General features: G+C 45.0%; 1 protein-coding gene across 5 annotated transcripts in view; it reads left to right on the top strand.

The window, feature by feature from the left end:
* LOC109904251 (AT-rich interactive domain-containing protein 4A) overlaps positions 1–13,141 on the top strand; it is a 52,614-nt gene that overhangs the window by 32,225 nt on the left and 7,248 nt on the right. For all 5 annotated transcript variants that reach the window (XM_031787931.1, XM_031787930.1, XM_031787932.1 and 2 more), the window contains exons 14-20: positions 205–302; positions 553–841; positions 1,077–1,336; positions 8,537–8,701; positions 10,663–10,922; positions 11,068–11,136; positions 11,470–12,969. In XM_031787931.1, the coding sequence (XP_031643791.1) occupies positions 205–302; positions 553–841; positions 1,077–1,336; positions 8,537–8,701; positions 10,663–10,922; positions 11,068–11,136; positions 11,470–12,969 (2,641 nt within the window). The remainder of the gene's footprint in view (positions 1–204; positions 303–552; positions 842–1,076; positions 1,337–8,536; positions 8,702–10,662; positions 10,923–11,067; positions 11,137–11,469; positions 12,970–13,141) is intronic.

Genomic DNA, 13,141 nt, shown 5'->3' with positions numbered 1-13,141 from the left:
GTGTTCTGCACGTCAGCTGTTATGAGGGCATAGAAAACAATAGGCCTGAAATGACTTAACAATTTGGACTGCTTCTCGATCAAGTGATGTTGGTAGCGTTTTGTCTCACTTACCTCCCTGTTTGTTTTGTTGAAGATATTCTTGATATAGCGTGGCCTACATGAATGATTATTCATATGTTACGTTGATCGTTGTTATTTGCAGATTGAAAGTGGATCTGTGTGGAAACAAATCTACATGGACCTGGGCATTCCCATCCTAAACTCTGCTGCCTCCTACAATGTGAAGACTGCCTACAGAAAGTAGGTGCTGATTCACTTCACTCAGACTGACAAGCACTCTTTACCAGACACGTCTTTCTTTTGAAGCTGAGTCATTTGCGTTGATGTTGAGAAATGCACTCAACGTCTTGGCATGATAAATTGAAACGGTCTTCTAGGACGGATTACTATAAGGCTATATAAATACATTTGATTGATGGATATTTCCGTTTTTTGCACCAAGATTATTTAGAAGTGTGTGGTGAGTGACATTTACTGTGTGTGTGTGTAGGTACCTGTATGGCTTCGAGGAGTACTGCCGCTCAGCCTGCATCGTGTTCAGGACCATCCACCACAACGAGGCTCGTCCAGCACCCCAGTCCTCCCAGTCCCAGACAGAGCAGAAGGCTGCCCAGGTCCCTGAGGTGAAGGTGAAGGACAAAGACAAGGTTGGCAAGAGCCCAACACCACCCGTCCAGAATGAGTCTGCTGCAGCCACAGAGGACAAGCCTTCCCAGGAGGAGGCTGAGTCGGGGAGTGAGAGCGACAAAGAGAGCCACAAAGATATCGCCTCTCCCAGGGTTAGGAGTTCTCAAAAGCAACTTTTGTCCTTTGTGCTGATTTACTTTTTCAAACTCTTAGATTTCCTCCCAATTCGCCTTCTCAAAATGAATTGAACTGGGGTTCATCCCCTCTGATCTTTTCATCCGATGCGTTTTGCGGAAGATCCAAGGAGAAAGTGTGAAAGCGCTGTACTATATAGTTTTTTTCCCCCTGAGTTCCAGACACTAATCTCTTCTCTATCCTTTCCCTCAGGGGAGGAGACGGTGCACTGTGACCCCGGTCAAAGCTGAGGTGAAGGAGCCTGTCATGCTGGAGAAGATCAAAGAGCAGGAGCCGAGTGGTCTGGGTGTGGGCGAGACCAGCGGAGAGGAGACGGGTGGTCAAAAAGAGAGCAGCAGGTCAGACGGAGGGGACACCCAGGGGAATGGATGCAGCCGACGTCTGGAGGAGTCCGATAAAGAGTCTGAGGACGAAGGGGAGGATGAGGACAGCGAGAGGAGAGTTGGAGAAGGGTACAGTTTTTTTATTTGATTTATTTCACCTTTATTTAACCAGGTAGGCAAGTTGAGAACAGGTTCTCATTTACAATTGCGACCTGGCCAAGATAAAGCATAGCAGTTCGACAGATAAAACGACACAGAGTTACACATGGAGTAAAAACAAACATACAGTCAATAATGCAGTATAAACAAGTCTATATACAATGTGAGCAAATGAGGTGAGAAGGGAGGTAAAGGCAAAAAAGGCCACGATGGCAAAGTAAATACAATATAGCAAGTAAAATACTGGCATGGTAGTTTTGCAATGGAAGAATGTGCAAAGTAGAAATAAAAAATAATGGGGTGCAAAGGAGCAAAATAAATAAATTAATTAAAATTAAATACAGTTGGGAAAGAGGTAGTTGTTTGGGCTAAATTATAGGTGGGCTATGTACAGGTGCAGTAATCTGTGAGCTGCTCTGACAGTTGGTGCTTAAAGCTAGTGAGGGAGATAAGTGTTTCCAGTTTCAGAGATTTTTGTAGTTCGTTCCAGTCATTGGCAGCAGAGAACTGGAAGGAGAGGCGGCCAAAGAAAGAATTGGTTTTGGGGGTGACTAGAGAGATATACCTGCTGGAGCGTGTGCTACAGGTGGGAGATGCTATGGTGACCAGCGAGCTGAGATAAGGGGGGACTTTACCTAGCAGGGTCTTGTAGATGACATGGAGCCAGTGGGTTTGGCGACGAGTATGAAGCGAGGGCCAGCCAACGAGAGCGTACAGGTCGCAATGGTGGGTAGTATATGGGGCTTTGGTGATAAAACGGATTGCACTGTGATAGACTGCATCCAATTTGTTGAGTAGGGTATTGGAGGCTATTTTGTAAATGACATCGCCAAAGTCGAGGATTGGTAGGATGGTCAGTTTTACAAGGGTATGTTTGGCAGCATGAGTGAAGGATGCTTTGTTGCGAAATAGGAAGCCAATTCTAGATTTAACTTTGGATTGGAGATGTTTGATATGGGTCTGGAAGGAGAGTTTACAGTCTAACCAGACACCTAAGTATTTGTAGTTGTCCATGTATTCTAAGTCAGAGCCGTCCAGAGTAGTGATGTTGGACAGGCGGGTAGGTGCAGGTAGCGATCGGTTGAAGAGCATGCATTTAGTTTTACTTGTATTTAAGAGCAATTGGAGGCCACGGAAGGAGAGTTGTATGGCATTGAAGCTTGCCTGGAGGGTTGTTAACACAGTGTCCAAAGAAGGGCCGGAAGTATACAGAATGGTGTCGTCTGCGTAGAGGTGGATCAGGGACTCACCAGCAGCAAGAGCGACCTCATTGATGTATACAGAGAAGAGAGTCGGTCCAAGAATTGAACCCTGTGGCACCCCCATAGACTGCCAGAGGTCCGGACAGCAGACCCTCCGATTTGACACACTGAACTCTATCAGAGAAGTAGTTGGTGAACCAGGTGAGGCAATCATTTGAGAAACCAAGGCTGTCGAGTCTGCCGATGAGGATATGGTGATTGACAGAGTCGAAAGCCTTGGCCAGATCCATGAATACGGCTGCACAGTAATGTTTCTTATCGATGGCGGTTAAGATATCGTTTAGGACCTTGAGCGTGGCTGAGGTGCACCCATGACCAGCTCTGAAACCGGATTGCATAGCAGAGAAGGTATGGTGAGATTCGAAATGGTCGGTAATCTGTTTGTTGACTTGGCTTTCGAAGACCTTAGAAAGGCACGGTAGGATAGATATAGGTCTGTAGCAGTTTGGGTCAAGAGTGTCCCCCCCTTTGAAGAGGGGGATAACCGCAGCTGCTTTCCAATCTTTGGGAATCTCAGACGACACGAAAGAGAGGTTGAACAGGCTAGTAATAGGGGTGGCAACAATTTCGGCAGATAATTTTAGAAAGAAAGGGTCCAGATTGTCTAGCCCGGCTGATTTGTAGGGGTCCAGATTTTGCAGCTCTTTCAGAACATCAGCTGAATGGATTTGGGAGAAGGAGAAATGGGGAAGGCTTGGGCGAGTTGCTGTTGGGAGTGCAGTGCTGTTGTCCGGGGTAGGAGTAGCCAGGTGGAAAGCATGGCCAGCCGTAGAAAAATGCTTATTGAAATTCTCAATTATGGTGGATTTATCAGTGGTGACAGTGTTTCCTATCTTCAGTGCAGTGGGCAGCTGGGAGGAGGTGTTCTTATTCTCCATGGACTTTAGTGTCCCAGAACTTTTTTGAGTTAGTGTTGCAGGAAGCAAATTTCTGCTTGAAAAAGCTAGCCTTGGCTTTTCTAACTGCCTGTGTATAATGATTTCTAGCTTCCCTGAACAGCTGCATATCACGGGGGCTGTTCGATGCTAATGCAGAACGCCATAGGATGTTTTTGTGTTGGTTAAGGGCAGTCAGGTCTGGGGAGAACCAAGGGCTATATCTGTTCCTGGTTCTAAATTTCTTAAATGGGGCATGTTTATTTAAGATGGTTAGGAAGGCATTTTTTTAAAATATCCAGGCATCCTCTACTGACGGGATGAGATCAATATCCTTCCAGGATACCCCGGCCAGGTCGATTAGAAAGGCCTGCTCGCAGAAGTGTTTCAGGGAGCGTTTTACAGTGATGAGTGGAGGTCGTTTGACCGCTGACCCATTACGGATGCAGGCAATGAGGCAGTGATCGCTGAGATCTTGGTTGAAGACAGCAGAGGTGTATTTAGAGGGGAAGTTGGTTAGGATGATATCTATGAGGGTGCCCGTGTTTAAGGTTTTGGGGAGGTACCTGGTAGGTTCATTGATTATTTGTGTGAGATTGAGGGCATCAAGTTTAGATTGTAGGATGGCTGGGGTGTTAAGCATGTTCCAGTTTAGGTCGCCTAGCAGCACGAACTCTGAAGATAGATGGGGGGCAATCAGTTCACATATGGTGTCCAGAGCACAGCTGGGGGCAGAGGGTGGTCTATAGCAGGCGGCAACGGTGAGAGACTTGTTTTTAGAGAGGTGGATTTTTAAAAGTAGAAGTTCAAATTGTTTGGGTACAGACCTGGATAGTAGGACAGAACTCTGCAGGCTATCTTTGCAGTAGATTGCAACACCGCCCCCTTTGGCAGTTCTATCTTGTCTGAAAATGTTGTAGTTTGGAATTAAAATGTCTGAGTTTTTGGTGGTCTTCCTAAGCCAGGATTCAGACACAGCTAGAACATCCGGGTTGGCAGAGTGTGCTAAAGCAGTGAATAGAACAAACTTAGGGAGGAGGCTTCTAATGTTAACATGCATGAAACCAAGGCTATTACGGTTACAGAAGTCGTCAAAAGAGAGCGCCTGGGGAATAGGAGTGGAGCTAGGCACTGCAGGGCCTGGATTCACCTCTACATCGCCAGAGGAACATAGGAGGAGTAGAATAAGGGTACGGCTAAAAGCTATGAGAATTGGTCGTCTAGAACGTCTGGAACATAGAGTAAAAGGAGGTTTCTGGGGGCGATAAAATAGCATCAAGGTATAATGTACAGACAAATGTATGGTAGGATGTGAATACAGTGGAGGTAAACCTAGGTATTGAGTGATGAAGAGAGAGATATTGTCTCTAGAAACATCGTTGAAACCAGGAGATGTCATTGCATGTGTGGGTGGTGGAACTAATAGGTTGGATAAGGTATAGTGAGCAGGACTAGAGGCTCTACAGTGAAATAAGCCAATAAACACTAACCAGAACAGAAATGGACAAGACATATTGACATTAAGGAGAGGCATGCTTAGTTAAATGTTAATGAAACATATAACAGTGTAATATTAAAAACGCTAGCGGGACACCAGTCGACAACATCTGGTGAAATTGGAGGGCGCGCAATTCAAATAAATAATATTAAACATTCATCAACATAAGTATCTTATATCATTTAAAAGCTTACATTCTTGTTAATCTAACTGAATTGTCCGATTTACAATAGGCTTTACAGGGAAAGCATACCATGCGATTGTCTGACGGCGCCCCACATCAACATATTTTTCAACCAGCACAGGCTTCACAAAATCACAAATGGCGATTTAAATAAATCACTTACTTTTGAAGATCTTCCTCTGTTTGCAATCCCAAGGGTCCCAGCTACAACATGAATGGTTGTTTTGTTAGATAAAATCCTTTATCTTTCAAAAGGTCAGTTTAGTTGGCACCATCGATTTCAGTAATCCACTCGTTCAACATGCAGACAAAGGAGTCGAAAAAGCTACCGCTAAACTTCGTCCAAACAAGTCAAACAACGTTTTTATACAATCCTCAGGTACCCTAAAATGTCAATTAACTATAATATTTCATACGGAAAGTAGTATGTTCAATAGAAAAGTAAAATTTGTAAGCGCACGCCCTCTTCCTCGCTGATATTGTTTCGGTGCTCTCTTCACAAAAACTCAAAATTCTTGCTTGTTTTTCAATAAACAAGCCTGAAACCTTGAATGAAGACTGTTGACATCTAGTGGAAGCCATAGGAATTGAAATCTGGGAGCCGGAATTACATAGGACCTTTGCTTTCCATTGTCAGAGCCTTGGACCTCAAACCAACCAGAACTTATTTTTTTTCCTTATGATTTTTGTCTGCCATATCAATTCTGTTATAGTTTCAGACATTATTTTAATAGTTTTAGAAACAGCTCATTTCTTTTGCAGTAGCGTGCAGAGCTCACTGTATTCACTAAGATCCAAACTGACCGAAACAGGGAGAGAAGACTTACCCAATAAGAAACTCACATTTTTGTTGCAAAACATTTTGCTACGGTGTGAACTAATGAATGCGTCCCATTTCTATCATGTGAAATTGGAGTAGTGCCAGTAGTACTGGCTGACAGCTTCTTCACTGCGTTTGAGAGCCTCGTTGTGATGGCTCTACATGGGGCCCAAGGTTCTTTTGTGACGTTACTGCAGGATGCTTTTGTTTGATCACAGAAAATGAGTCTGTAGAGAACCTTTGAGTAGCCTGGCATACCAGGGTAAAGCCAATGTGTCCTGCCCAGAGTTTTGATGAAAATTAGCGTTTGCGTCTTTATGAACAAGGTTCTGTCAAGCTGTCAGCTGCTCCAACTACAGTGCCTTCAGAAAGTATTCACACCCCTTGACATTTTCCAAATTTTGTTTCAACCATAATTTAAAAAAAGGATTCATTGTAGATTGTTTTTAAACTTTAAACATCAGCAATCTGAGCAGCTAACCGATCGCTGCAGCAGTACATAGTCAATCTGTAAATAGCCCACCCAATCTACCTACCTCGTCCCCATATTGTTTGTATTTACTTTGCTGCTCTTTTGCACACCAGTATCACTACTTACACACCATCATCTGCTCATCTATCACTCCAGTGTTTTAATCTGCTAAATTGTAATTATTTTGCTACTATGGGCTATTTATTGCCATACCTCCTGATGTCATTTGCACACACTGTATATAGACTTTATTATTTTTCTATTGTGTTATTGACAGTACGCTTGTTTAGTCAACTTGTAACTCTGTTTCTGTCACACTGCTTTGCTTTATCTTGGCCAGGTCGCAGTTGTAAATAAGAACTTGTTCTCAACTAGCCTACCTGGTTAAATAAAGGTGAAATAAAATAATAAAATGAAAAAACTGAGGATGGATCAACAACATTGTAGGTACTCCACAATACGAACCTAATTGACAGGTAAAAGCAGGAAGCCTGTGCAGATGTTCCAAAACATGCATCCTGTTTGCAATAAGTAATACTGCAAACCAATAAACTTTTTGTCCTGAACACAAAGTGTTATGTTTGGGGCAAATCTAATACAACACATTACTGAGTACGACTCTCCATATTTTCAAGCAGAGTGTTGGCTGCATCATGTTATTTGGTATGCTTGAAATTGTTAACAACTGGGGAGTTTTTCAGGATAAAAATATAAACCGTATGGCTCAAAGCACAGGTCAAATCCTAGAGGAAAACCTGGTTCAGTCAGCTTTCTTCTAGACACTGGTAGATAAATTCCCCTTTCAGCAGAACAATAACCTAAAACACAAGGTCAAATCTACACTAGAGCTGCTTACCAAAAAGACAATGTTCCTGAGTGGCCAAGGAACAGTTTTGATTTAAATCTACTTAAAATCTATGACAAGACTCGAAATGGTTGTCTAGCAAAGATCAACAACAAATTTGAGAGAGCTTGATGCATTTTGAAAAGAAAAATGGGCAAATGTTGCACAATCCAGGTGTTGGAAGCGCTTAGACTTACCCAGACACTCGCATCTGTGCTTTTACTAAGTAATGACTCAGGTGTGAATACTTCTGTAAATTAGATATTTTATTTTCAATAAATTTGCAAACATTTAAACAACGTTTTCAGTTTTATGGGGTATTGTGTGTCGATGGGTGATAAATACATTTAATACATGTTGGATTCAGGCTGTAACACTGTGGAATCAGTCAAGGGGTATGAATATTTTCTGAAGCTTTGAACTAGTGTTAATGGTGATAGTAACCTGCTTTTGGAGACTAGCTAGCAACGGCTTCTTTTTTTTTACCTGCTTTTGGAGGCTAGCTAACAACGGCTGTTTTTTACACAATCACCTTTATGATTCAAGTCATGATTAGGGATATTTTAGGCAAGGGTGAGCAGCTAAAGATAAGCAGCTAGCTTTATTTTTGTGAATGGGCACCGTAAGGATGGGTTGGGTTACTAAAAGGGTATTTGGGACAACTTTTATGTTGCCTGGCTACCCATCCACATTGCTCAGGACCAAACGCCCTGGCCCACTAATGTTCTTTCTCTACAGTGAGTCTGGGGAGTGTTCAGCAGGACGGAACATTTTAGATCAAACATGCCTCTGACATGTAGAATAAGGAATCACATTGGCTCTATTCATGGCATTTCTATATGCAACATTCGAGATTGTTGGTCAACTCTGAACAAGGCCCTGGATTTTCCTCCCTCCCTGACGTCTTCTGGAATGCGAACACATTCTGACCGTTTTGATTGGTCCTAGAAACTGATCGGTTTGGCCAGAGCCGTCCTACAAAATGATGTCATCAACGTTGATACTCTGTTTGGTTAAACCCTGTTGAATTTGTTTTGTTCGTCACTTATTTTGACGTCACACAAACAAATTCTAGGATGTCAGTATCAGACAAGGAACAGACAGTGATCGTCGATAGAGCAGCGGAACTAAATTCAGGATCATGAGTCGTCAGGCAAAGCTTTTCTGTGCATAGGTTTTTCCTTTGGCCCTGTTTTGATCTATGTCTCTCTACAGGGCTGAGGATGAGGACTCCGAAGACTCTGTGACCGGGACGAAGGTGAAGGTAAAGTACGGCCGAGGGAAGACCCAGAAGATATACGAGGCCAATATCAAGAAAACTGAGAACGATGATGCCGGAGATGTCCTCTACCTGGTACACTATTACGGCTGGAACGTCAGGTAACCCATGGACACATACTTCCATTCTCACCCACCTGAAAGAGATGATGGGGATTTGTGTTTTTAGGATTTGTTGTCTTGATCATGGCAGTATTTTCGGTATTAGCTTTCCACCTTTCTCTATTTCTCTGTTTTTGAAGTTACTTTGACATTCGATGTTGTGCAAGGATTTTCCTGCCATAGCAACCCTTGGGCGGGCTGCTTGAGTGTTTTTTTGTGACGCCTAACCTGTAGTGACACCCCATCCCGTGAACGGGACTGTTGTCATCATCTGACACTAATTAACATAACGCAACGGACATAAATATTCCTATTCATGAAAATCACAAGTGAAATATATTGGAACACAGCTTAGCCTTTTGTTAATCACCCTGTCATCTCAGATTTTCAAAATATGCTTTACAGCCATCGCTAGACAAGCATTTGTGTAAGTTTATCATAGCCTAGCATAGCATTATGCCTTGCTAGCAGCAGGCAACCTTGTCGCGGAAATCAGAAAAGCAATCAAATTAAATCGTTTACCTTTGAACTTCGGATGTTTTCACTCACGAGACTCCCAGGTAGACAGCCAAAGTTCATTTTTCCCCAAATATTATTTTTGTAGGTGAAATAGCTCCGTTTGTTCTTCACATTTGGCTGAGAAATCGCCCGAAATTGCGGTCACCACAATGCCGAAAAATATTCCAAATTAGCTCCATAATATCGACAGAAACATGGCAAATGTTGTTTAGAATCCATCCTCAAGGTGTTTTTCTAATATCTATTCGATAATATATGCATTGGGACAATTCGTTTTTCAGTAGGACCAATTGGAATAATGGCTACCTCTGTATTTTACGCGAGAATCTCTCTCGGAGCCACCATGTGACCACTTACGCAATGTGGCCGCCTATGGCTATTCTTCAACAGAAATGCGTAAAACTACGTCACAATGCTGTAGACACCTTGGGGAATATGTAGAAAGCGTAAGCTCGTTGATGGTACATTCACACCTGAATAGGGAGTCATTGGAACGCAGCGCTTTCAAAACCTGGGGCACTTCCGGATTGGATTTTTCTCAGGCTTTCGCCTGCAACATCAGTTCTGTTATACTCACAGACAATATCTTTACAGTTTTGGAAACGTTAGTGTTTTCTATCCAAAGCTGTCAATTATATGCATATTCTAGCATCTTGTCCTGACAAAATATCCCGTTTAAAACGGAAACGTTTTTTTCCCAAAAATGAAAATACTGCCCCCTAACACCAAGAGGTTAAATCTTTTAAATCAAGCTCTAATGTTTATGGGTTAATTTCCCCTCTATAGGTATGAGTGAGTCTAGCTCTGTTTATGGGTTCATTTCCCCTCTATAGTTACTATAGGTATGAGAAAGTCTAGCTATAATGTTTATGGTTTCACTACCCCTCTATAGGTATGAGTGAGTCTAGCTATAATGTTTATGGGTTCATTTCCCCTCTATAGGTATGAGTGAGTCTAGCTATAATGTTTATGGTTTCACTACCCCTCTATAGGTATGAGTGAGTCTAGCTATAATGTTTATGGGTTCATTTCCCCTCTATAGGTATGAGTGAGTCTAGCTATAATGTTTATGGGTTCATTTCCCCTCTATAGGTATGAGTGAGTCTAGCTATAATGTTTATGGTTTCATTTCCCCTCTATAGGTATGAGTGAGTCTAGCTATAATGTTTATGGTTTCACTACCCCTCTATAGGTATGAGTGAGTCTAGCTATAATGTTTATGGGTTCATTTCCCCTCTATAGGTATGAGTGAGTCTAGCTATAATGTTTATGGTTTCACTACCCCTCTATAGGTATGAGTGAGTCTAGCTATAATGTTTATGGGTTCATTTCCCCTCTATAGGTATGAGTGAGTCTAGCTATAATGTTTATGGTTTCATTTCCCTTCTATAGGTATGAGTAAGTCTAGCTATAATGTTTATAGATTCATTTCCCTTCTATAGGTATGATGAGTGGGTCAAAGCAGATCGGATCATCTGGCCTGTCGACAAGGGCGGAACAAAATATAAACAGAAAAAGAAAGTCATGAACAAAGAGGATGGAGAGAAGGACAAGCAGGGGAAGCTGGGTGGGTTGAGAGGTCGCCCTCTTCTCAGAACCACTCCCCCCAGTGCCAACCGCAGCGTCTCCAAGACCCCCAGCCGTGAGGGGCGCTCCAGCAGCAAGAGCAAATCTGACACATCACCCCTGCCCAATGGAGAGGGTACGAGACCTGTACCTAAACCAGCATGTAACGTGTCTCCACGGGTGCATCCCGTTACTGAACCATGGCTTTCTTTTCTCCTCACCTTAATCTGCACCTATTATCAATCATTACAACTTTATTCATTAAATTTGTCTGTGAACAGGTACCCCTCGCCGACGCACAAGAAGAACCTCTGGGATGTATGACTCGGACAGGGATGCCAACTCCAATGGTAGGTACATACCTCTAAATGCAGAGGCAGTATAGTGTCGTCACTACTTTAATTATGAGAACTATGATAGTTGACATTTAAGGAAGATTAGAGGGTGTTTCTGGCCAAGTGAGGTGGGTTTTACCAGACACAGATTAAACCTAGTCCTGGACTAAAGTAGCCCTTTCAGTGGATATTCTGCATTGGGCTTGATTTTGAGTCCAGGACTACACTTAATCTGTGTCTGGGGAAACTGTGCCTTGGTGTTGGAAGTAATGGTTATTTTATCGATTCAAGCCAGGACTTTTGATGGATGGAAGCTAACCATTTATGTGCCCCTTCTACTTCTTTTAGATGAGTCGGGGAATTCGTCCGAGGACAGTGAGTCAGAGGATTCGCCGGAGAAGAAGCCTGCATGGGCGGAGAGAACGGACCCCGCCACGGCCCGTAAACAGGAAGAGGAGGAGGACCTGAGGGTGGAGCGAGGAAGAGCAGAGGCAGTGGCCGCCGCAGCAGCCCAGGCAGCAGCAGCAGCACAGCTCCAGCCCCCCAGCAGCCCTAAGGAGAAGGAGCAGCAGCAGGAGGACAAACTCCCTGAGAGGGAGCCTGAGAAAGTGGAGGCTGAGGAGCAGCCCCAGACGCCTCCCATGACCCCTGAACCCAACAGACCCAAGGAGGAAGACCCCCCTAACCTGAAATCCCCCAGGCTTAAAGCATCGCGTAGAAGTAACGTTAGAGAGCCAGAGAGGAACACCAACAACACTGGCTCTGACATACCCACCACTCCCAACCACACTGAGACGGAGTCGTTCCCCAGCCCATGCCCCCTAAAGAGACAGGATGAGCCCATGGTGGTCCTTCACTGTCTCCCTGCTGAGCACCTCCCCAGCATGCCCGACCTCCCCATCATGGACTCCGACACAGACTCCGCCCCGGAGGAGGAGATCTGCAGGGAGGAGCGAGGTGTTGCCAAGCGTAAAGCCACCGACCACAGGACGCCGGACAAGAAGGTGCGTCTAGACTGGAGGGAAGATACTGCCAGAATGGCATCGCCGGGCGCGAGGCCCCCTGACTCGCCGGGCGCGAGGCCCCCTGACTCGCCGGGCGCGAGGCCCCCTGACTCGCCGGGCGCGAGGCCCCCTGACTCGCCGGGCGCGAGGCCCCCTGACTCGCCGGGCGCGAGGCCCCCTGACTCGCCGGGCGCGAGGCCCCCTGACTCGCCGGGCGCGAGGCCCACGACTCCAGAGCAGAGGCTGGAGTCGGGGGGACTGAAAGAAGAGGAGTGTCTAAAGCCAGCAAAGGGTAAAACAGAGCCGGAGGTTAAAACAGAGATGCCTGCCCTCACTCCGGAGGTGCGGTGTCGAGGTCCAGGAGAGGGAGGTGTTGCAGGAGGTCAGCCCAGGTCAGAGCAGCCAGACTATGGGGCAGAGGAGGAGCTGATGCCCCAGATAGGGCCTGAGGCGCTGGTCTGCCACGAGGTGGATTTGGATGACCTGGATGAGAAGGACAAGACCTCAGCAGAAGACCTCCTAATGATGATGAGCCAAGGGAAGGTCCATGCTCCCCCTCCATCCAATGCCTCCTCCCACCACCCCCAGACCCACAACAACCCTCCTCCATCCTCCGGTGGAGCTGCTCCTCCACAAGTCTTTTCCCCCACCTCGGCCCCTAGCCCTGATGAGTCTATAAGCACCAAGAGTGAGAGCGACGTCACCATCGAGGTTGACAGCGTAGCTGGGGAGTCTCAGGAGGGGCTCGGTGATAATGAGTCGGCCAACTCCAACTGCTTTGAAGCCAACACCAGCTCTAGCAACTCCAGCATGTCACTACAGGAGGGAGACACTAAGGACAGAGGTGGGTCACACACGGACTAGCATAGAATAGGCTACATCCATTTAGCCTTGCGTTGGGCCAGAAACCGAAAGGTCGCTGGTTCGAATTCCTAAGCCAACTAGGCAAAATCTCTGTACCCTTGAGCAAGGCATTTAACCATTTAACTGGTCCTGTAAGTCGCTCTGGATAAGAA

Source organism: Oncorhynchus kisutch, linkage group LG14 (assembly GCF_002021735.2).
Source record: "Oncorhynchus kisutch isolate 150728-3 linkage group LG14, Okis_V2, whole genome shotgun sequence".
NCBI lineage: Eukaryota > Metazoa > Chordata > Actinopteri > Salmoniformes > Salmonidae > Oncorhynchus > Oncorhynchus kisutch.
The sequence above is the reverse complement of the archived record's forward strand: the minus strand, read 5'-3'. Positions and strand labels throughout refer to the sequence as shown.